Source organism: Hypanus sabinus, chromosome 4 (genome assembly GCF_030144855.1).
Source record: "Hypanus sabinus isolate sHypSab1 chromosome 4, sHypSab1.hap1, whole genome shotgun sequence".
In the NCBI taxonomy this organism is placed as follows: domain Eukaryota; kingdom Metazoa; phylum Chordata; class Chondrichthyes; order Myliobatiformes; family Dasyatidae; genus Hypanus; species Hypanus sabinus.
In genome coordinates, this window is record NC_082709.1 from 15,837,746 (window position 1) to 15,863,851 (window position 26,106).

The 26,106-nt window shown below is 40.3% G+C and overlaps 1 protein-coding gene across 3 annotated transcripts in view; it reads left to right on the forward strand.

Moving 5' to 3' along the window:
- The window catches only part of LOC132392516 (RNA-binding motif, single-stranded-interacting protein 1-like), a 206,236-nt gene that overhangs the window by 25,284 nt on the left and 154,846 nt on the right, over positions 1-26,106 (forward strand). The window contains exon 1 of one of the 3 annotated variants that reach the window (XM_059966470.1): positions 23,647-23,973. The exons of the other annotated variants lie outside the window; for them this stretch is intronic. Within the exon in view, the coding sequence (XP_059822453.1) occupies positions 23,929-23,973 (45 nt within the window). The 5' untranslated portion in view covers positions 23,647-23,928. Of the gene's footprint in view, positions 1-23,646; positions 23,974-26,106 lie in introns of those variants that run through there. 3 annotated transcript variants of the gene reach the window in all.

Below are 26,106 nucleotides of genomic sequence, written 5' to 3' on the forward strand. Positions count from 1 at the left end.
CAATGGAGCCATAAAGAAGGCAAGACTGCGGCTATATTTCATTAGGCGTTTAAGGAGATTTGGTTTGTCACCTAAGACACTCAAAAACTTCTGCAGATGTACCATGCGGAACGTTCTGACAAGCTAATATGAGGGGCTACGGCAAAGGATCAAGAGAAGCTACAGAGAGTTGTAAAATTAGTCAGCTCCATCTTGGGTACTAGCCTCTGTAGTATCCAAGACATCTTCAAGGGGCGGTGCCTCAGAAAGGTGGCTTCCATCATTAAGGTCTCCCATCACCTAGGACATGCCCTCTTCTCAATATTATCTTCACAAAGGATGTACAGAAGCCTGAGGCACGCACTTAGTGATTCAGGAACAGCTTCTTCCCCTCTGCCATCCATTGAACCCATGAGCACTACCTCACTGTTGTTATCTCTGTTTTTGCACTGTTTTCAATTTAACTATTTAATAATCATATATATACTTACTGTAATTGAATTACGCTTATTTTTTTCTCTCTATTATCATGTATTGCATTGAACTGCTGCTGTTAAGTTAACAAATTTCACAACACATGCCGGTGATATTAAACCTAATTCTGATTCTGAATTCAGCAGCAACATTATGGATTCCTGAGGAGAGTTTGGAGCTCTGTTGGAGATGGTGCCAGAGATCAAAAGATAAATTACATACTTACCTAACGGGTTCAGAATCCATCTTCCCATTGTGAAGAGCTTATTATTCTGGAAGTAAACACTAATCGTGTTTTCCCAAGCAATTTGGTTCTAGTTCCTTTGAAATACTTCAAAGGAACATGAGGGTGACTTGCACTTAAAAGTGCCCTGTTGAATTCCCATTTCAATACATAATATCGTAAATGATTTTTACTACCTTTCAGTCCAGGAAAACTTTGTTTTGAATTCCATAATGCTGAAAAGCAGTATGAGGTGTGGTGGTGTGATGAAAACACAGGCGGGTTCTTTGGTGTGATGAAAACACAGGCGGGTGATCAAAGAGCAGGAAAGGTGGTGTGTCAGTCCAGTTGAGGGTCACTAGGATCTCAACTGGTTTGCACCCTGTGTAGAGGCTACTTTCCATCAGGCCAGGTATGAGAAGGAATGAAATAACTCTAGTTTTGGGCCATCAGAGTGGAAAGCTACCATGCTTACCTCCTGGCTTTGCTGAGAAATGTTGACTGTTGGCTGAGGGAGGAAATCAAAGTTCAAAGTACATTTATTATCAAGGTATGTATGCATTATACAACCTTGAGATTCGTCTCCTAACAGGAAGCCATGAAACAAGGTAACCCAAAAGAATCTGTTGAATACCCAATGTGCAGAGAATTAAACCACATCAGGCCCATCGAAAACGAACCCATTAAACAAAGAAGACTGTCAAACACCCAAAGTGTAGAGAAAGGAAAACATCATGCAAACAATAACATAAGCAAATAGCATTCTGGACTGAAGTCCGCTAAGAGAGCCCCAGTTGTGGAGCAGTGGTCTAAACCAGCCTCTCGCCTCGGGCACTGACGCCCTGACCTTTTCAATCTGGCCCGGCACCTGAATCTCCATTCAAGCACTGAGTTCAGTTGCCTCGATAAGCTCTGGGGCCTGGACACTGCTGCCCCGATTCAGCCTGTAACTGACATCTCTGATTTTGCATGGCGCTTAAAACTTTCAAAACTCAGGACTTCCTCACTCTCAGTGACAGGTCTGTTGCCTTGCCTTGCCTCAGTTCTGCCACATCAAGTTGGCTGTAAGTCCAAATGGAGGTTACAGACTACAACTTGCGATGTTTGTTTGCCAGAAAAAGTATGATTAACAAAGGATTTAGTTGTTTTCCTTGTTTCTTTAGCCACCAGCCAGAAGTTGCTGAGGTTCAGTAGACCCATCTTAAACTGGAAGGTTTAAAAGGAGTTGCAAGATCTCAAGGAATAATGTGTTATCTAAAAGTAGAATGGGTACTGTTGGAAGTCTAAAATAAAAATACAAAATGCTGGAGAAACCTAGCAGGTTAAGGCATGTCTCTGGAAAGGAAACAGTTAACATTTCAGATTAGAGACCCTTCGTTAGAGCTGTGGAAGAGAGAAAACAAGCTAGCTAAAATAGCAGAGGCTGTCAGGGCAATGGATGGAACAGAGGGAATTTCAATGAAAAAGCAAAATAATGTAGCTTTTATCATTTGGCCCTTTCATCAGAATTGAAGCTGGATACACCCAACAACAGGTAGCAAAATTTAACAAGTAGATCCTTCCCTTTCACACAGCACTGAGTTAATAATTATTAATTACTTTGAACATTGTGATGCTTGATATTTTGTGCCATAAAGTCATTTTGCCATGCTTCTTCTGAGAATTCAAGACCAAGGTAGTGTTTCACCGAGTCTGAGGATCAAAGCTGCCGGCCAATGTACATTCCAGTTAATGATCCACATGATGAGACTGCATAATCCAACATCTATGATTCCCACATGACAATGTAACAATAATCAACTGTAATGAAGATTTAAACTCAGTGACTCTTTTATTTTCAATGTTTTCTTCACCAAACATGTCGTGTTTCCCATTTTCTGCTACTGCTTGTGATCTATAAAAATGACTGCATGGAATCATGGCTGAGTAAGTTCACAAATAATACAAGGATTAGTGGCATTGTGGATGGTGCAGAAGACTGGCAAAGGATTACACCAGGATTACACCAATGTTCCTTAGGTTCAGGGTCAGTTCCTGAAGATTGGAGAGTGGCTAATGTTATCCCACTTTTCAAGAAGGGAGGGGAGGAGAAAACGGAGAACTATCGCCCTGTTAGCCTAACGTCAGTCGTGGGGAAGATGCTTGAGTCCATTATTAAGGATGAAATAGTGGCACATCTTGATGGCAGTAATAGGATTAGGCCGAGCCAGCATGGATTTACCAAGGGCAAATCATGCTTGACTAATCTGTTGGAGTTTTTTGAGGGTGTAACAAGGATATTAGATGAGGGTAAGCCAGTGGATGTTGTGTACCTAGATTTTCAGAAGGCATTCGATAAGGTGCCACATAGGAGATTGGTGAGTAAAATCAGAGCTCATGGCATTGGGGGCAGGGTTTCAACATGGATAGAAAACTGGTTGGCAGATAGAAAGCAAAGGGTAGCAGTGAATGGGTGTTTCTCGGACTGTCTGGAGGTGACTAGTGGGGTACCACAGGGCTCTGTATTGGGACCACAGCTCTTTACGATTTATGTCAACGATTTAGATGAGGGCATTGAAAACTATATCAGCAAGTTTGCTGACAATACTAAACTGGGTGGCAGTGTGACATGCGTAGAGGACGTTAGGAGAATACAGGGACACTTGGATAGGCTGAGTGAGTGGGCAGATACTTGGCAGATGTCATTCAATGTGAATAAATGTGAAGTTATCCACTTTGGAAGCAGGAACAAGAGGGCAGAGTATTGTCTGAATGGTGTAGAGTTAGGTAAGGGAGAAATGCAAAGAGACCTAGGAGTCCTAGTTCATCAGTCAATGAAGGTGAATGAGCAAGTGCAACAGGCAGTGAAGAGGGCAAATGGAATGTTGGCCTTTATTACAAGGGGAATTGAGTACAAGAGCAAGGATGTCCTTTTGCATTTGTACAGGGCCCTGGTGAGACCACACCTGGAATATTGTGTACAGTTTTGGTCTCCAGGTTTAAGGAAGGACATTCTGGTAATTGAGGAAGTGCAGTGTAGATTCACTAGGTTGATTCCTGGGATGGCAGGGCTGTCGTACGCAGAGAGATTGGAGAGATTGGGCTTGTACACGCTGGAATTGAGGAGATTGAGAGGGGATCTGATTGAAACGTTTAAGATAATTAAAGGATTTGATAGGATTGAGGCAGGAAATATGTTCCAGATGTTGGGAGAGTCCAGTACCAGAAGGCATGGATTGAGAACAAGAGGTCAGTTATTTAAAACAGAGCTGAGGAAGAGCTTCTTCTCCCAGAGAGTTGTGGAGGTGTGGAATGCACTGCCTCGGAAGACGGTGGAGGCCAATTCTCTGGATGCTTTCAAGAAGGAGCGAGATAGATATCTGATGGATGGGGGAATCAAGGGATATGGGGACAAGGCAGGGACTGGGTATTGATAGTGAATGATCAGCCATGATCTCAGAATGGCGGTGCAGACTCGAGGGGCCGAATGGTCTACTTCTGCACCTGTTGTCTATTGTCTATTGATATAGATCAGTTGCAGATAGGGGTAGAGAAACGGCAGAATGGCAAGTGTGTAGTGAGAAGAGTTAATGGCAGGACCCTACTTTGATGTACAAATCAATCATGGGGTCCAAGTGCGCAGCATTGTGAAAGTGGCCGTGTAAGCTGATAGGTCAGTAAAGAAGGCGTGTGCAATGCTTGCCTTTATTAAACAAGACATTGAGCTCAAAAGTCAGGAAATTGTGTTGCAACTTTATAAAACTCTGGTTGCCCCATTATAGGAAGGATGTGGACACTTTGGAGAAGATGCAGAAGAGGGTTAACAGGATGTTGCTTGAAGGATTAGAAGGCATGTGCTAAAAAAAAAGTTAGACAAACTTGGGTGTTTTCTCTGGAGTAGTCAAGATGAGGGAGTCCTGATCGAAGTTTATAAGATTACGAGAGCCATAGAGAGCATAGAAGGCCAGTATCTGTTTCTCAGGATTGGAGTGCCTCATCCTCGGTGGTGTGCATTTAAGGTGAGGGGGTTAAATTCAAAGGAAGTGCATGAGGCATTTTATTTTATACACTGATGAGTAGTGGGTATGTGGAATGCACTGCCAATGGAAGTAGTGGAGGTAATTATGATAGATGTGTTTAAGCAGGCACATGAATATCCATAGAATGGAGGGATATGGACATGTAGCCAGAAAGTTGACTGCCGGTGACCAGAGTTCTCTGCAGGTGTCGGTGCTGGGATCGTTTCTTGTCATGTTATACGTCAATGATTTGGATTTCAGAATAGATGGCTTTAAGACCAAGTTTTCAGATGATACGAAGGTAGGTGGAGGGGCAGGTTTAATTGAGGAAGCAGGGAGTCTGCAGAATGAATTAGATTAGGAGGATGGGCAAAGAATGGAATACAGTGTCAGGCAGTGTATGATCATGCACTTTGGTGGAAGGAATAAAGGCATGGATTATTTTCTAAACGGGGAGAAATTTCAGAAATCAGAGGTACAAAGGGAATTGGGAGTCCTTATGCAGTATTTCTTAAATGTTAACTTGCAGGTTGAGTCAGTGGTAAGGAAGGCAAATGCAATGTTAACATTCATTTCAAGAGGACTAGAATAAAATGCAAGTATATATTGGTGAGGCTTTATAAGGCATTGTCAGATTGCACTTGGAGTATTGTGAGCAGTTCTGGGCCCCTTATCTAGGAAAGGATGTGCTCGCATTGGAGAGGGTCCACAGGAGGTTCATGTGTATGATTCTGGGAATGAAAGAATTAAAGTATGAGGAGTGTTTGATAGTTCTGTGTCTGTACTTGCCGGAGTTTAGAAGAATGAGGAGGATCTTATTGAAGCCTATTAAACGTTGAAAGGCCTAGATAGAGTGGATGTGGAGAGGATGTTAGAGTATAAGACCAGAGGGCACAACCACAGAATAAAGGAATGTCCACTTAGAACAGAGATGAGGAGGAATTTCTTTAGGCAGAGGATACTGTGTGCAATTCATTGGACAGACAGCAGTGGAGGCCAAGTCATTAGGTGTATTTAAAGCAGAAGTTGATGGGGGTTCTTGATTATAAGGGTGTCAAAAGTCATGGGGAGAAGGCAGGAGAATGGGGTTGACAGGGATAATAAATCGGATGATGGAATGGCAGAGGCTTGATGGGCTGGATGGCCTAATTCTGCTCCTATGTCTTATGGATGAGTTTGGTTTTTAAAGACTAGTTCAATTAGTTTGGCATAATGTTTTGCGCTGGAGGACTTGTTCCTGTGTGGCTCTCACCTCTGTTCTGCGCCATTCACATTTCTCCTCCCCTTTACCTTTCCACACCTTTCTCTGCTTTTCCCATGTCTCTTTCCACGTTCCTAATCACCATGCAGGACAGAAGTGATTGATATATGGGTCAGATGAGATCAATACTTCTATGATTGCCGAGTAACTCTACTGTTTGTGCTACTTCAGTGATCTGGTCTGAAGAAAACTGGCACTTGTAGGCCTGAGGACAAGGAGAGAAGAGGAGCACATACAATCATTTCTTCTATCATTTTCCAGTGTTTTGTCTCAACTTGGAGTGGTAGAAATCTGGAAGGTTGCTGATGTACTGAACTGTGAAAAAAATCTTGGGCACCCCCTTAGAATTTTATATGGTTTCAAATCCCTGATCTCCACAGAGCCCTGATCCCAACGTCATCCAGGCTGTCTGAGATCACCTGAGGGGAAAGAAGCAAATAAGACAACCAAACTGCAGAAAAACTGTGGCAAGTTCTCCAAGATGCTTGAAGCAACCTATCAGCCAATTTTCTTCTGTAACTACACGGCAGTGTATCTAAAAAAAATGGTGTCATTTTAAAGGCAAAGGATGGTCACACTAAATGTTGATTTGATTTAGTATTTTACTGTTTACTGCATTTAAAGTAAATTTTTTGATGGTTAGAAACATTTCATTTCATTAGTTTTGAAAGCATCTTCACTTTACAGAATTTTAAAATATATGTGCCTAAGACTTTTGCAGAGTTCTGTACTGTTTAAAAACCCTGACAGCTACAGACCAGTCAGTGTAACAGAGGTAGAGTGACAGCTATTGAAAAAATAGTGAGGAATGGCAGAAATTAATACTTGAAGAGGCACAGGTTAATTAAAGACATCAATGTGGATTTGCTGAGTGAGTTTCATGAATTTTCTTTTGTAGAGATTACAAGGAGGGCCAAATTTGATATTGTCAGGAACTTAATTTAGAAATGTCCTACATGGCAGCATAATTAGCAAATTTAAATTCTTTTCAAGGTGGTAATTTGAATTAAAAATTAGCTCAGTGGGATATTCAAAGGGTAATGTACAATGGTTATGAACTGTAAGGCAGAATGCAGTAGGGGGTTCTACAATACTAGATCCATTACTTTTTTGGGGATATGTTAATGATCTGGATATGCATAAAGGTGCTGAGATTCTGAACATTTTCCACGTTAAAGTCAGTGGTGTGGTAGGCTGTGATGGAGCAGGTTTTAAGCTAAAAAAAAGATGCTAATGTTTAGTTGGTGTGAAAAGGGACACATTCAATTCAGTCTAAAGTGTGAGCTAATGCATTTTAGGAGGGCAAACCTCCCAAGGGAATAATGATAAATGTCAGGATATAAGAAGTATAGAGAAGCACTGGAATCTTCAATGCATGGCCGAAGCAAGCCTCTGAAACATCTGATACAGTATCTTCAGAAGACAGAGGGTATCTGCCGTAATGAAAGTAGAATATAAGAGCAGGGCTATCATTCTAAAAATGCATTGAGCACAAATTCGGGCACATTTGAAATATTCTCTATGATTCTGGAAAGAAATAATACATTGAATCTTGTCAATGGCCAGAAAGTTGGCTTCATGAGGACTGACTTACTATGCCAGGGGCTTTTTTGGAACAAAGGATTCTGGTAAATAGCAACGCACACAAAATGCTGGTGGAACACTGCAGGCCGGGCAGCATCTATAGGACTGACGAAGGGTCTCGGCCTGAAATGTTGACTGTTCTTCCTATAGATGCTGCCTGGCCTGCTGTGTTCCACCAGCATTTTGTGTGTGTTGCTTGAATTTCCAGCATCTGCAAATTCCCTCGATTTGCATTTTTAAATTCTGGTAAATATATAGTTTGAAGGACTGAGATAGGGTGAACAAAAAAGACCTATTTGCCTTGGCAGAGAGGTTAATGACTGGATAATCAAGTTAAGATTATTGTTGGAATGATTAGGAGTAATTATGTCATCCAATGAGTGGTGACATCTATGAGCTCATTGCTGTCAATACTGGGAGATTGTAAACTCACATTACATCAAAAAGATACACACACAAAATACTAGACACACTAAATTGTGCTGCTTGGATTTCCAGCATCAGCAGATTTTCCCTTGCTTGTGATTACATTTTTGAAAAGTTTTGAATGAACATTTTTAAGTTCTGTGGTTCAAAAAATGCAGACCAAAATCCAGGATTGCAAGTAGCCTAAGTAACAATTTTTAATTGATGTGGACAGAATGCACTATATAACCTCTTTTTGTGCCTTAACTTTCTATAATTTTATATGATGTGTTTCTGAATCAGTTGCATCTAGTCAAATGGTTTCAGAACAGTTACAATATCGGCATCTACCTCACCGTAGACAACAGCATGAGTCCAATGAACTAATTAACCCCCTGGCAATCAGTCGTTAGCAAAGTGATGGAATGTGCTGTTGTCATTAGCAGTAGGTGGAATTTACTTCCAAATAACCTGGTGACTAGTACTTAGTTTGGGTTTTCCTAAAATCTGCTCATCTCCAGACCTCTTTATAGTACTGCAGTGCGGAGGTGATTTGAAAGCAATTGTACTTGATTAAAGCAATTTTTAAATGAGTGCGCCACAATGGAGGCCAGCTAAAACTAATAATAGTGCTTAAGAAAGTACTCCATCGCAGCATATTTTATACAAAGAAAGATAATTGGGATTTTGAAGATCAATCATCTTAACCCCAGGAAATTGAGCAGAAGATCCTACTTGGCTGTAGACTAGGATTAGCCACATTTGGTGCTTTGCCTACAACCTTCCTTACATCATGACAGGAACGTTCACTGATGAATGCACAACGTTCAATTCCATTTTCGGCTCTGCAGAAAATAAAATGTTCATTCCTGATTTCAGCCAGATCTAAACAACATACGTGCCTGGGCTGATTAGTGGCTAGGAGCCTCGTACTATACAAGTGGCAGGAAACAGCTACCTCCAACAACAAAGCATTTAGTTAGCCACCATGATCATCATTAAGTTTAACATCACTGACATATGTCCTGAAATTTGTTGTTCAGTACAGTGCAATACATAAAGTAGCTATATTTTACAATGAAGCTAATTATATATATAATTATAAAAATTATCACGGTGGCATGATCATCACCAGGTTTGCTCCTATCAACAGTCAGTGTGTTACCACAGCTGCCTTCCCTGACGAACAAAAAGTTGAAAAGCACATTGCAACTAAGAAACACTAAACTCATGGGAAGAGATCCCCATCACTAAAAGACTCCAAAGGCTCAAGCAAATTTCTACAGATGTGCCATGGAGAACATTCTAACAGGTTGCATCAACCATCTGGTACGGAGAGGCCTCCGCACAGGATTGGAAAAAGCTGCAGAAGGCTGAAAACTCAGCCAACTGCATCATGGGTACTAGCCTCCCCAGCATCAAGGACGCCTTCAAAAGGCAGCATTAAGAACCTTCATCACCCAGGACATGCCCTCTTCTCATTGCTACCATCAAGGAGCAGATATAGGATCCTGAAGGCATACTAGCAACATTTTAGGAACAGTTTCCCCCCCCACTTCCCCTCCGCCATCAGACTTCAGAACAGCCAATGAACCAACCCATAAACATCACTTCTATTTTGTTTTGCTCTTTGTTTGCACTACTTATTATAATTTAATTGTATATATATATAAAATTAGTTTCTTATTGTAATACATATATTTATTTTATGCATTGCTCTGTTCTGCTGCCACAAAGCAACAAATTTCAGGACATATGTCAGTGATGTTAAACTTGATTCTGATTCTGAGTTGATACCCTGCTGAAGTGAGACTCTGAGGTCACAGATCCACAACCTCAATGCCCAAAGAGGGAAAGAGGAGGATCTGCTAGAGATGCCATAATTGTAACCATCTTAAAGAAGAGACAATTCCCATTGTAGTAATGACACGGGGGTGGGGGGGGGGGATCTTTGCTGTCTGCTACAGTGGAGGGAGGTGGTTAATCATCAGAATCCCCCTCAACAACCTGTCTGATATCTATTCTCTGAATTCAGCTGAACCTGTCTTTTAAGGCAAAACTAGTCAAGGTTCACAGAGCTTGGAACCCAGAATTTCATAAAAGGCTTATCAATACCGAATAGCACTACAGGTAATATATTAATACATCTTCAAAGATATAATAGAAAATGATATGTGAAATATGTGAAACCATTTATGATTATATGATTTAAAATATTGGACACTGTTGTGCACTAACATGGTCTTCGTACTTGAATACTTGGAGTTTTAACCCTTAGCTGTAACTGTGACTAGGTCTTGTTTGCAACCGCCATTTAGTAAATAAAACCCAGCATTTTCTAAATTCGTTCGAGTTACCCTTCAACTTTAAATATTGCTCACTATTTGAACCATTGATGCTTTGAAAAGAACTTATCCCAGTGATGATGCTGAATGGAAATTAATTCTATTTGTAACTATCAGCAATTTGTCAATTTTTTGAAAGATCCTCGTTTACACCTGCAACTGTTTGATTAACACAATGTTCCCTTTGATGGTACTATGCAATCTGCCTGCTAAAGACCTTAACCATGCAATATAATAATATTTTAAGTTCAATCTTTAGCACAACAAAAATGCTTTTGATATGGATAATGTTTGAGCTTCTAAGCATTCAGAAAAGTTGATGAATAGGTCTCCCAGAGGTGATGATTGTGATATTTACCACTTCCCTTTGTGAACAGAGCTTGACATATTGGTATCTCTTTGTCATTCTAAATCGTTGATGATAGGAACACTGCTGTCTTCAGAGTGAAGATTTTTGAGTTTGTATAAACAGATTCTTCAGGATTTCTTCTTGGCTTACAGCCTGCTTTGAAACTTCAGCATCCCATTGACTTATCATGGGACTTTTAGTCCAATTTGATTTATTATCTGTTAGGTGAACTTACTGCAGGTTTTTAGCTAAAATGAGTTCAAAGAAAAGTTTTTAAAAAAATTCCTAAGCAATCTGGCTTTTCAGGGGATTGATCACTAATAATCTAATTTGTCCTGTTCCGGGTGGGCCAGAGCTTTTGACTCTTCCTCTTCCATTGATGTTTCTTTCTCACGGGTTGATATTGAAAACAGTTCACGATAACCAGTTGGATTACAACCAGTGTATGCAACATGATTCTTAACCACTTTAGCTCAGCTGCCTTTTCCTCATTCCAGAACTCCTGCCACTATGGAGTAATTTTGGTGTTTTATATATCTCATCTGCCTTTAGTCTTTATTTTAATTCCCACAATAAATGTATGATATATAGATCATTTAAAAGTTGGGTAATTTTATTTCAGATGTTGGGGTTAGGCAAACTAACATCAAAACATTCTAATTTACAGATGTATTTTTTCAGATTTATATGAGTCAGTTAGACACACATATCAATACTAATGTTCCTTGGTGTAGAGATTTTTCCTCCAGGAAAAGAGTGAGCAAAGTGCAGTAATTTGAGAGAGTAACTGCATGCCTTATTATTTCCATAGGTAAGATCTTTTACACACTGTATATCACATTTCACAAGAAGTCAAATTAGTAATTCCCAATCTATCCAATGCACTCCTTCAGAATATCCACAGTTCAAACCTCCATGTTTTATAATCTATGGGAACAGATTCTTGTGTTCTTTTCTTGCTTTGGGAAGCCCCTGACTAGTTTAGAAATGCCATAGCTTATGGAAGGAGGATTGCTTTCTCTTTTCAGCCGCCAGATGTTGCAGAATAGATTATGTCCATTTGGACACCCTGAGGACGTGAGCTTTATTGTGCAGCAGCTCCAAGTGAAATACAGGGAGCAGCATCAGCAACTATGCTTGACTTTCTTCAACCTCCTAAAATTTGACTCCCTGCAGAAATGTAGCAAGTGTTTGAAACTCGTGACCCTCACCAAACTCACTCAATGCAATGCTGCGCTTGCCTCTTCCCACAAGATTTGGGACTAAGGGGTAACTGTTCAAAATACAACATTCCTGCTTTAGAAATAAAGTCATCCTACTGTTGATTGTTAAGCTACAGTGTACAGATAATGGTTACATATGGCTCTTGGCAAGCAAGTCCAAGTCATTGTCAATTTGTGCACAGAACCAAATGAGAAGGTGAAAATCACCAACAAGAGAAAATCTGCAGATGCTGGAAATCCAGAGCAACACACACAAAATGCTGGAGGAACTCAGCAGATCAGGCAGCATCGATGGAAAAGAGTAAACAGTCGATATTTTGGGCTGAGACACTTCATCAGGACTGATAAAGGGTCTCCGACCATAGATACTGCCTGGCCAGATGAACTTTACTTTATGCTTCCCTAAAACAAAGGTCCTGTATCACCCTATCATCATTGTTTAGCACTGATCTCTTATAATAAAGCTCTATGACATACTGTACCTTTGAAAACCTAGGTCACCTCCTATCCTTGAGGAGCTATCGCTCAGATGTCAATGTTGAAATTGGTTTCTTTCAGCGTGCCAGTACAGCTTTTGGCAAGGCTGGAGACCACAATCAAAATCAGATTTAATATCACTGGCATGTGTTGTGTTCTTTGTTAACTTTGCTGCAGCAGTGCAATGCAATACATGATACATGATAAAATACATGATACAGGACGAACGACTGTTTGAAGATCAAGTCCTCCAACCAAGCACAAAGCTAGTGGTATACTCAGCAGAGTCAATTCTGCTTTACGGTATGAGGTTAAGACCAACAGTAGACACCTCAGAGCATAGGAGAGAATACTAGTATCAGTAAAGTTAATCTGCTTCCTTGCCTAGGCCAGCATCACCATCTTTTGACACTGTAATTATGGTCCCTTGGCTCTTAGGCAAGCCATGTCTTTTGCATGTCCAATACGAGCATTATTAATAATCGTGAGACTCTTTGTTAACGCACCCCATGAAAAGAAGCCTAAGGCCTGCATATTTCTTCCAAATATTGTCACATGAAGAAATTACTCGATGGCTGGAGGAAAAGATTTAAGGATTTTCTCAAAATCTTCTTGGAAAGAAATGCAACATCTCCATTGACTCCTGGGAGACTCTAAACCAGAACTGCTCAATGCAGAGAAGACACTGAGAACTTCTGAGGAGTAAATGGAGGCCGAGCATCCCTGGCAAACAGAAAGCTCATAGATTACATCACCCTCCTTCTTATCAGGCATGTCTTGACCTGTCATCGGTTTGATCAGACAGCTCGCAAACAATTGGCGTGCAAAATACAATCTTTGGGAACCATCTACAAAAAAAAAAAGATTGGCAAATTAACCAGATCAGCCTCATTAATTCTACAGATCTAAAATTAGTTCAGAGGCTGGGTATCTTCCAATACAGTATTTCCACCTTATAGAACATGCACATTCAATGTGTGAGGGAATACCATTTACTCAACACTGTTCAGAAAAAAAGCAGTTCATTTGATATTAACACCATCCAATACCTTAAACATCCATTTCCTTTTCCACTGCACATTGTGACTGCAGTGTATACCATCTGTAAAAATGACAATTGCTGGTTTAGCTTACTCAGATAACATCTCCCAGACTTGCAGCCTGTATCACTAATGACGTCAAGGGCAGCAGGCTTGGAGACATACAATATCTTTAGTTTGCTTTTCCTTCAGCTTGAGATCTAAGTCTTGGAACTCCGTCGCCAATAACACTGATATCGCCAATAACATTGTGGCAAAAGAACTGCCACAGGCCATTCAGGAACTGGTTCACCATAACTATCTAGTAGTGTGGATATTCACTGGGAGTATGTGAGAGCCTGTTCAATGTTAAAAGCATTTTATAGAATATCAATAGTGTGGTAAAACTCATCTCAAAATGGTGTTGAGCACACATCCAGGCCGGTGGTAAGAATTCCGTCACACTCCAAGCACATGCCTTGCAAATGAGTCTGCTGTCAAATGAGCAGATGAGTCAAGGTGGTAAAGAAGGCATTCGACATGCTTGCCTTTATTAGTTGTAGAATTGAGTTCGAGAGTCGGTAAGCTATGTAGCAGCTTTATAAAACTCTAGTTGGAAGTAGGTACAGAGGAGATGTCAGGGGTAAGTTTTTTTACACAGAAAGTGATGAGTGCGTGGAATGGGCTGCCGGCGATGGTGGTGGAGGCGGATACAATGGGGTCTTTTAAGAGACTCCTGAATAGGTACATGGAGCTTAGAAAAATAGAAGGCTGTGGGTAATCCTAGGTAATTTATAAGGTAAGGACATGTTTGGCACAGCTTTGTGGGCCAATGGGCCTGTATTGTGCTGTAGGTTTTCTATGTTTCTTTAAAGAGACATTAGACAAACTTGGATTGTTTTCTCGGGAGAAGCAGAGGCAGTGGGAAGATTTCATAGAGTCTTATAAGATTATGGGAGGTATAGATAGAGTAGAGAGTCTATGTGGGCCAGGTGTGAAATGTCTAACATAGAGTTCAAGTTCAAATTCAAGTCTATTGGCATTCAACCATACATGTATACAGCTAAATGAAACATTCCTCTGGGGTCAAGGTGCAAAACACAGAACATATTGTCACACAACAGCACATATAGTCACAAAATAATATTAGCAATATAAAATAATACATTATTAGGTGTGGGGGAAAGATGAGAAAATCTACAGATGCTGGAAATCCAAGCAACACACACAAAATGCTGGAGGAACCCAGCAGGCCAACTCATCTCGTCATCTCATCTTTTTCTCCAGTCCCAGTTAAGAGTCTTGGTCCAAAACGCCGACTATGTCCATGGATGTTGCCTGGCCTGCTGAGTTCCTCCAGCATTTTGTGATGTGTGGGGAAAGTTTGTTTTACATCGAGAGTTGAGGTCACTTAGAATATGCTGCTGGAGGTAGGATGGAGGCAAATACAATAGAGGTATTAAAAAGGCTCTTAGATAGGCACATAAATGTGCAAGAAATGGAAGTTTATGGACATTGTGTGAATAGAGAGATCACTTTAGTTGGGCATTTGATTACTTATTAGTTTGGCACAACACTATGGACTTAAGGGCCTGTTCCTGTGCTGTACTGGTCTTTGTTTTCTGTAAAAACTAATTTTATCAATAACTATAATATAAGAACTGAAAATGCAGATTAAAAACTCTGCACATCAGTCAGCATTTGTGGAGAGTGAAACTAACATTTCATCGACGACCTAAATGGAACATTTAGAAAATGGGTTATTTTTCTAGATATGGTGAAGAGGGAGGGGCCAAACAATAAAGGAATGCCAGTGATAGGCACAAATTAACACCAAGCCCAAAGGATAATATTTGGACAGATAACCCAAACCTGGCTGAAAGGGGAATGCTTTAAGCATTTTAAATGAGAGATAAAGGGAAGTGATTGAACAGTTTAGCACCACAACAATTTAAAGATTGTAGTTAATGGTAAAACAGACAAAAGTCAACAATGCACAAGAGAGGCTGCAACTGCGAATGTAGAGAGCTTATTTATTTATTTATTTATTTATTTATTTAGCGATAAAGCCATTCTCGCCCATTGAGCCAGGTCACCGCAGCTACCCCCGACAAAACTGACCAAACCACGACACAACTTACAATGACCAGTTAGCCTTCCCAGTACGTCTTTGGACTGTGTTGAATGGATGAAGGAGAGGGAAGAATCAGGAAAACTCAGGATCTAGATGTGATTTGAATATAAGCATTTTAAAACAGGATCAACTGAAATCTTAGCCAATGTAGGTCAACAGGCGCAGGAATGAAGATTGAGTAAAAATGGGTTGAGTTCGGATACTGCAGTAGAGTTTTCGATGAGCTCTGATTTAGTGAGGTTAGAAGACAGAAGGCTGGTTATCCGTCAATGACAAAACGATGACTCAGTGTTTTGACAGTACTGTGGATGAGTGAATGAAGGGACAGAGTCAGAGAACGTTACCTGATGATAAATACGGTAATAAATTCATTTTGTTGTTAAATAAAATACAAGATTGTAAATGACAAACAAGAGAAGATCTGCAAATGCTGGAAGTCCGAGCAGCACACACAAAATGCTGGAGGAAATCAGCAGGCCGGGCAGCATCTGTGGAAAAAAGTAAACAGTTGACATTTCAGCCTGAAACCCATCAGCGGGACCCTTCAAAAGGGTGTTGGCCTGAAACATCAACTACACCTTCGATTCAGAGAGGGAGTGGCAGCTGAATGGTTGCTTCACCTTCTAGATCTCAGGGAAACTTTCAAACGATATTAACCATGAAAGTTATATTTGAAAGGGTAATTCTCGGCAGTTTCTAGAGTAGGTTACCTGGTTGGCACAACATTGTGGGCCGAAGGGCCTGTAATGTGCTGTAGATTTCTGTGTTCTATGTTCGATGATATAATATGCTTATTTGAAAACCTGGACATAATAATGACCATCACACTCTTGAACCAGTGAGGATAGCTTACTCAACTTCACTTCCCTGTTGAACTGCTCCTGAATTGTTCCTGCAACTAATGGTCTCATTTTCAGGATGCTTCATCTCATGCTTGTGATATTTATCGCTTATTTATTTACTATTATATTTTATTTTTCTTCAGTATTTGCAGTTTGTTGTCTTTTGCACATTGGCCATCTGTCTACTCTGTTGGATGCAGTCTTTCATTAATTCTGTTACAGTTCTTTGTTTCATTGCATATGTTGGCAAGAGAATAAACATACTTTGGTAACAAATTTATTTTGGACTTTGGTAGATTTAACCACAGCCATTTATTGTCCTTTCATTTTACAAATGTATTTTTATTGCCAGCAAAGGCAATTCTACCTCCTACCCTCACTGAAGAAGAGTACTGGTCTCACAACAACCTTCAGAGAGAAAATAGTCACCTCATCCTTGTCTGAAGTTTGTGATAACTTATTTTTAAACACAAATTTCAGTTCTACATTATCTCACAAGAGGAAACATCCTCTCCACACCTATCCTGTCAAGACCATATGTTTTGATCTAGTTCCCTTTGACTCCTCTGTCTAGTGGATAACCATAAAAATCTCGTGGATACAAACCTAACATAATTAGCCTTTCATCAAGATATTCCTCCAAATCCATGCGCAGTTCATTAGCACATGATGACAAAGGAATAAAAGAAACAGCAGGTACATTTGTAAAGGTTTACAACTAAAATATGATTTCCCTATGCTTTTGAAATATTGTATAGTCACTATCTCAGTGAAAAATAAGGATATATAATATTGAAGTAAAATTATGAATTTTGTGCATTTCTCGCTCATGGATTGCCACTGTAAATGGAAAGAGTAATATTAAAATAAGGAAATGTAAGCACAGTGGACGTACAAAAAAGCTGAATGAACTCAGCAGGTCAGGCAGCATCCGTTGAAAGGAGCAGTCAATGTTTTGGGTCGAGACCCTTCGTCAGGACTAAAGAAGGAGGGGGCAGGGGCCCTATAAAGAAGGTAGGGGGAGGGTGGAAAACCAATCAGAGGAAAGGTCAAGGGGTGGGGGAGGGGATAGGCAGGAGAGGTGAAGAAGGAATCTAAGGGGAAAGCACTATGGGTAGTAGAAGAGGGCAGAGTCATGAGAGGTGATAGGCAGCTAGAAGAGGAGACAGAGTGAAGGTGGGAAGGGAGAGGGAGGGAATTACCGGAAGTTGGAGAATTTGATGTTCATACCAAGGGGATTTATAGGGCCCCTGCCCCCTCCTTCTTTAGTCCTGACGAAGGGTCTGGACCCAAAATGTTGACTGCTCCTTTCAACGGATGCTTCCTGACCTGATGAGTTCATCCAGCATTTTTGTATGTCTTGATTTGACCACAGCATCTGCAGTGCACTTTGTATTAACATTGGACTGTTTTCAACAGTTAAAATATAGTGCTTCAATCTGGCACAGTTCAGGTCAAAATACAAATTTGGAAAGTCTGCAGATGTCAGAAATGTACAGCAATGCACACAAAATGCTGGAGAAACTCAGCAGGCCAGGCATCATCCATGGAAATAAATAAATGGTTGATGTTTCGGGCCGAGACCCTTCTTCAGGACTGGTAATGAAAACTGAAGAAGGGTCTTGATCTGAAACTTCAACTGTTTGTTCATTTCCATCGATGCTGCCTGACCTGCTGAGTTCCTCAAGCATTTTGAGTGTGTTGCTTTAGGTAAAGTGTCAAATATGTTGCTGTGTCCCAGCTTAAAGGAGGAAAACAAAGACCATCAGAATCAAAGAGAAGTGAAAGAATATTTAACTTAGAGTCATAAAACTTGGAAGCAGTTCCTTTGGTTCAAACTGTCCATGCTGACTGTATTGTCCTGTGAGCTAGTCCTATCTGCCCACACATGGCCCTTACCCTATCAACCCCTCTCTATCCATGGACTTATTGAGATGGTTTTAATGTTTTCAAGCTGCTCACTTCAACCACTATTTCTAGTAGCTCATTCCAAATACGCATTAGTCTTTGCATGAAGATGATGTCCCTAATATCTCTTTTTAATCTCTTGTCTCTGATCTTCAACCTTATATGCCTGATACACCATCAATAACTCTCGGAGACGTGAGGCAAGATATCGGCTTTTATTGGCCGGAAGAAAGAACAAGCAGCAAGTGACCAACATACTACATCCTGGAGACTGAGGCTGGGGCTGTGTCTCCAATCGCCTTTATACCGGGGTTCATGGGAGGAGCCACAGGAGCAGTCAGCGGGGGTGGGGGTAGGTACATGTAGTTCACCCTTTTGGGCTTTCACCCTGTCTATGCCTTTCACAATCTCAAATACCTTCATGAGGTCATCCCTTATTCTTCGACATTCCAGGGAATAAAGTCCCTGCCTCTCCCTGCAACCTCAGGTTCCCAAGTCTAGATTACATTCTGCTGAATCTTTTCTGCACTCTTTCCAGATTAATCTCATCATTCTCATAATAAAGTGACCAAAACTGTTCACAATACTCCATTTGCAGTCTCACCAGTATCTTATGTGGCTGCATCAGGTTCAGATTCATCTATTTTTCATGTAACATTGAAACTTACAGTGAAATGCGTTGTTTGTGTTCACAACCAATGCAAGCTAAGGGTGTGCTGGGGACAGCCTACAAGTGTCACTATACATTCCAGTGCCAACACAGCACGCTCACGTGCTCGACAGACAAAGCAGAACACACCAAGCAACAAACAAGCACCTTTCCTCCCTACCACACAGAATCAAACTCAGGTTTAATATCACCGGCATGTATTGTGAAATTTGTTAACTTAGTGGCAGCAGTACAATGCAATACATAATAAACGTAGAATAAATAAATAAATACATTACCAGTAAATATATGTGGGTGTTAATTTGTTAAATTTAAAAGGGTGCAAAAACAGAAATAATAGAAGTGAGGTGGTGTTCACGGGTTCAATGTCCATTTAAGAATCAGATCACAGAGGGAAAGAAGCTGTTCTTGAATTGCTGAGTGGGTGCCTTCAGGCTTCTGTACCTCCTACCTGATGGGTATGAGAACAATGAGAAGAGGGCACGGCCAGAATGATGTGGGTACTTAATAATGGATGCCGCCTTTCTGCAGCTGGTACCCATAATGGAGCTGACTAATTTTACAATTTTCTGTTGCTTCTTTCAGTCCTGTGCAGTAGCCCCCCCCCCACCATACAGACAGTGATGCAGCCTGTCAGAATGCTCTTCACAGCACACCTGCAGAACCCACCCACATGCAGCACCCTTAGTTCTCCAAGCCTAGGGCATGCTCCTGGGCATTCAGTGTCCAGCTCCTAACTCATACCAGTCACATTCTTAACCACTGCTTTCAGTGAATTGTATACTCACACTCCTAGGGTCCTGCGTTCATTAACATTCTTAAGGGCCATACCTTGGTTTGGTATCCCAGAATGCAATAGCTCAAAGTTCAAAAGTTCAAAGTAGATTTATTTTCAAAGTACATATGCTTCATAATATACAACCCTGAGATTTGTTTCCTTGCCAGCATACTCAATAAATCCATAATTGAATAATAACAATTATAGAATCAATGAAACACCGCACCATCTTGGGTGTTCAACCAATGGGCAACCTGTGCAAATACAAAAAGAAAGAAATAATAAAATAAATAAGCAATAAACATGAAGAACATGAGATAAAGAATCCTTGAAGCGAGTCCATAGGTTGTGGGAACTTCTCAATGATGGAGCAAGTGAAGTTGAATGTTGTTATCCCCTTTCACTTAAAAGCCTAGTAGTTGTAGGGTAATAACTGTTTTGATGAGCCTGGTGTTGTGAATCCTGAGGCTCCTATATCTTCTTCCAAATGGCAGCAGTGAGAAGGGAGCATGTCCTGGGTGGTGAGGGTTCCTGACAATGGTCGCTGATTTCCTGTGACATCGCTCCATGTAGGTGTGCTCAATGGAGTGGAGGGCTTTACCCATGATGGACTGGGTCATATCCATTACTTTCTGTAGGATTTTCCATTCAAAAGCGTTAATGTTTCCATACCAGGCTGTGCTGCAGCCAGTCAATATACTCTGCATTACATATCTATAGAACTATCAAAGTTTTAGATGTCATGCAAACTCATAAGGAGTCATATTTATCTGGATTTAAAAAACTAATTGCCAAACTGCCTCAAAAAAAAAGTTTGTTTATTCTACTGTGAAAATTATGAAAAATTTTACAAACTGCGATTATGCTAGCAATATGAGAAATTGGAATGTGACCCATAAATTCCAATATCCAGCAGCAATAAACTTTGAATCATAGTCCTGGAGTGCAAAGTCAAAGTCAAGTTTATTGTCATGTACTCAAGCTGAGGTGCAATGAAAATCTTACAGCAGCATAAAAATCAGGTTTAATATCACCAGTGTATGTTGTGGAATTAATTGTTATTTAGCAGTACATTACAATACATGGTAATAAAAAACTGTATAGTAATATACTGCATATACTTAAAAAACTAAATTAAATAAGTAGCGCAAAAATAAGGACAAGAAGTACTGAGGCAGTGTCCATTCTATACTTGTATAGAATTTGAATTTATTTCCATTGAAGCATATTGACACAGAATGTTTTATGCTTTTCTTATCAGGTGATTTTTATTCTAAAATCTTATTTTTGCTTTCCAAATGTCTTTGGATTATCACTTGAAGGACAGGTATACTGTATTATCTGTAAATTCATACAAATGAGGAGAGGATTCAAATAAGGTTCATGAAAATGATTCTAGGATTGAAAGGCTTATGATATGAGGAGTGTACAATGGCTCCGGGCCTCTACTCACTGGAATTCAGACCTCATTGAAACCTATCCAATGTTGAAAGGTCTCGATAGAGTGCATGTGGAAAGGAAGTTTCCTATAGTGGCAGGGGAGTCTAAAACCAGAGGGAGCCTCACAATCTCCTCAAAAAAATCTCCTCAACTCTGTTCTAAAATAATCTCCCTCTAGAGGAGATTTTTTTTGCTAGAAAGTGGTGAATCGGGAATTCCTTACCACAGGCCACTGCGGAGGCCAAAACATTGGGTGTATTTAAGGCAGAGATTGATAAATTCTTCATTAATCGGGGCATGAAGGCATATGTGAAGAAGGCAGGAGACTGGGGCTGAGAGGGAAAATAGATCAGCCACAATGAAATGGCAGAGCAGACTCGATGGGCCAAATGTCCTAATTCTGTTCCCATATCTCATGATTTTGTATCTCTGAGTAAAAGGAACTCAGCATGCCAAGTGGCGTTTACAGTATGGAGGCAAGAGAATATTTGAAGTTTCGGGTCGTGACCCTCTACCAGGATTGAGTGTGTACGGGGAAGATAATCAAAACAAAGAGATGAGGGAAGTTCAGTAACAGCTGGAACTGGATGCGGGTGGATGTGGGAACTGTATACCCATGACTGTGTTGCAACTCACAGCTACACTCTGCTAATTAAATTTGCGACGACACTACATTGATTGGCCTTATGTCTACCAATAACAAGATGGCCTACAGGGAAGAAGTCATCACCCTGACACAGTGGTGTCAAGAAAACAATCTCGCCATCAAAGTCGCAAAAACAAAGGAGCTGGTTGTGGACTACAGGAGGATTGGAGACAGGTTTACCCCTATTGACATCAATGGATCTGGGGTTGAGAGGTAAACAGTTTCAAGTTCCTCGGCATCCACATCACTGAGAACTTCACTTGGTCTGTACAAACCAGCAGTGTGGTGAAAAAGGCACAACAGCGCCTCTTTCACCTCAGACAGTTGAGGAAGTTTGGTATGGGCCCTCAAATCCAAAGAATTTTCTGCAGGGGCACAATTGAGAGCATCCTGACTGGCTGCATCACTGTCTGGTATGGGAACTGTACCTCCCTCAATCGCAGGACTCTGCAGAGAGTGGTGCGGACAGCCAGCGCATCTGTAGATGTGAACTTCCCACTATTCAGGACATTTACAAAGACAGGCATGTAAAAAGCGCCCAAACAATCGTTGGGGACCCAAGCCAACCCAACCACAATCTATGCCAGCCGCTACCATCCGGGAAACGGTACCGCAGCATAAAAGCCAGGACCAGCAGGCTCTGGGACAGCTTCTTCTGCCAGGTCATCAGACTGATGAACTCACGCGTCATGACTTGAGTGTATTCTATATTACGTTGACTGCTCTATGTTATAAATTACTATGATTGTGCATTGCACATTTAGATGGAGACGTAATGTAAAGGTTTTTAGTCCTCACGTATGTGAAGGATGTAGGAAATAAAGTCAGTTCAATTGGGGGAAAAGTGGAGAATAATGGACATTAACAGCTGGGTGATGGAGGGAGTGTGGAAACAATTGGTGAAGGAAAGGCAGAAACCAATAAAAACATGGGCAGATGGATCTAGGTAGGGAGGGGCAATGAGGGGATAAGGTGGAGATAGGGGTTGCAAGGCGATAAGTGGTACAAGGGAGGGCTGGAAGGCAAATGGACTAGATGGGGGAAGAAATCCAGATGGATAGATGGGTGGGTGATGGACAGATTATCTGAAAACCTAGGTAAGCTGCTGAGACTGGGAAAAGAGGGCAGGGAATATGGGTTACCTGAAACTGGAAAATTCTACATGCCTTTGGGTTGTAGGCCTCCCTAGTGGAACAGTGTTCCAGTTTGTGTTTGGCTTCACCTTGACAGTGGTATAACTCCAAAATAAATTTTGTGATACGCACAGCATCCTGTGAGACTACGGAGACTGAGACGTGCGTATTTGGCCTGACCGGTACCATCCTAACTGATTAATTTTAGTTGTCCAAAAATAAGGAAGAAAATAATTAGAATCAATCACATTTATTTTTTTCCCCTCACATATTTTATTGCCTGTTTCTATCCAAACTCCGCACTCATTACTTTTGTGTTCATGAGTCGTTCCTTTTTGCTATTTGCCGGTCAATAAAGGCCTCGTATTTTTGTGCTATTTGACTTTTTAATCAAGGGCGGCTCCACCTGCATTTGAAACGACCTGTAAACGCGTTTATAAAAGGAGACTAATGCGATCTCTCTCGCCAGGAAGATTTGATGGTTAGTATTTGGAATGCGAAGCATTTATGTCGGAACCAACCATTTTATTGAAAGGAGTTTGGTTCCATGTTCAAAGCCACGTATGGGAAGCTACGTTAAAATATACCGACGAAAGTCAGTTTTGGTACTACAGTTAAGTTTAACAAAGGGAAAATGACCGTGGTTTGTACAAAATACGCAGAGCTAACGCGTTTGCGGTTTAGCTTGGTATTGTGACATCCCTATGTCTAAACTTGTAATGGCCGCGGCCACAGTAGGTGGGATCGCTGCTGCGGGGAGCCATAAACTCCATCAATGAGGGCGAACTGGCCGAGTCGCTGAAGTTGCATTTGAAACTTAGTTACACTGTTACAAAATTTGGCAGTGTGTTGATTTAACAGGCAACGAGTAACTAAAGGACTGCTCGCGCTCGGCAAAAGGATCAGAGAGTCCCCCCACCGTCACCGGCTGTAATACCTCCAATGATAGAAGTTACCGTGTTGCTGAAACAGTTTGCATAAAGGGAGCACTGCCGCTGATTGTTACCTGACACATTTGGAATATTATTATATTTCAGAGAATGATCTTCCCAAGTAACCCCGTAAGAAATGCATCTCTCAAACAGGTGGGCTTTAAACCTTCATACTTAGAAAATTGTCTTTATTTAGATTAATAATTGCTGCTTCATATAGAGACACGCAAATAAATGAATTCTGTCGTAACTGGTAACTGGACTTGGCGGCTCTTGCTATTTCCAATTCAAAAATCAACAACGTACAGGGCACCGCATACAAAGACCAGGCTCTGGCATCGAACGAAATTAAAGGCTAGATTGTATTTTAATCATTACTGAAATCATCAATGACTCCTAACCTCAAGGATAAATACACGCAAAAGTATGAGATACGCATTGCTGTGAAATGCCTCTTTTCTATTAACCCTTTGGTCACAGGGCAACAAAGCTTCCATTTCGGCTAATGATAATAGGTGGAAAATATTCTTCGTAGAAGGAAAGAGTTCATTTCTGCGAGCTTGTAACATTTGTTGCGCACAATGTAAATATTTTACAGACACAGTGGAAATGAGCTGAGGAACAGGAAATACAATTTGGCGCACACTACATGGTTTATCACTTGGAACAAAAAAAATTCCAGAGATAAAATGGCAGTTTAAATGTATCAAGCTAACATATTGAACATCCAGCATCGTGTTTCGGTCATCGTTTTTAAGTCCCAGTTTTTATTGTTTTAAAAAGCTTTTTGAAACTTTCAGATTCATTATGGCCTATTAAAGGCTGGGAGATTTTATTTTAAATGGTTCCCTTTGTGAGAAAACGAGTTGTGTTTTGGTAATGAAATGAAATATCCTGTCATTTTTGAACCCACTATTTTTATCATTTATTTTAACTTTTGCTTAATGATGTAAGCTTTTTCTATCCGATGAATGTTCTTATTTAATAGTTTTCTCCTTTCCCGGAGGTGCTTGTGTTACTGATGACAATAGTAGTTGCTATTCCTTCGATCCTCACTGTTACTAGTTTCTGTTTACAACTGTGCTCTGTTTCAATCGAAGTAAAAGTGAGTAGTCAGGGAAAAAATAAAAATAGACAAATCCAATGTGACTTTTGTGTAAAGTTGGGGTAGACAATTATTTGATCAAGTGCATATCAAGTGCACTTTAGTAAACTATTTAAGAACTTTTTAAAAGCTATTAATGCTTTTTGGGAGGGTGATTTTAGATGCATATCATATTTATACTGAGTTAAATACTGTATGTAATTAGTTTTGCTACAATAAGTGTATGGGACACTGGAAAAATGTTGAATTTCCCCTTGGGGATGAATAAAGTATCTGTCTATCTATCAAATGGTTATGCGAGAAAAAGCATGGCACTGAAGTAACATGAATAATTATTTAATCTAACAGTTAGAAAGCTATTATTTTATGTCCATCATTCACTTGTAGGTAAAATTATTTACTATTAATTAACTTAGTTTAGAATATAGGAACAGTTTAACTGAGAAATATATCAACCACCAATCATAAAATTGCATTGTACTGTAATTAGGATTTTAGGATCTGAGTTCTGAAATTCCATTGTCTGTTTAGGTGTTTGGCTCTGTCGATGATAGTGCTGAACCTCTATACTACTGTCACTTCAGAAGTGTAGTTTTTCTTAAAAGTGTATTTGGAAGAAATCTGTAGAAGATCCGGTGCTTAAGATGTTGAGATGCACTGGTGTGGATGAATTTGCAATAGGTAAGCCGTTCGTGATGGAGATTATCAATAGGTACTCAACTGATTTTCACGAGTGCATATTATTCTTCTGTTGTGTGCACAAGTGAGGCAAATGAGCGTGGAAATGCACAATTTTGGAAGGTGGATCCAGCTAAGTTCATTCTGAATATACAAGTATTGGTTTAATTTAACTATTGTTTAAACAAAACCTGTTTTAATTTCTTTTAATGCAAGTTGACATTCCAATTAACTAATTAATATGCATTTCAATTTTATTTTTGTATCTAAAACTGATACTTTAATGATATAAAACGAGGGCTGTGTTTTCCATTACAAGGCTTGCTAATAGCAAGTTTAGAAATTACAGATTTTGGAGCCGCATTTCTGTCCTTTCATAATGAGTAAAAACTTCATTTGCCCATCATTTATCATTTCAGTCGTTTAAAATGGATTACAGTTAAAACACATGGCTCTTGTCTCCTCTGTATTAGTGTGTTTGCTGGCACAATAGCATGGGGTGT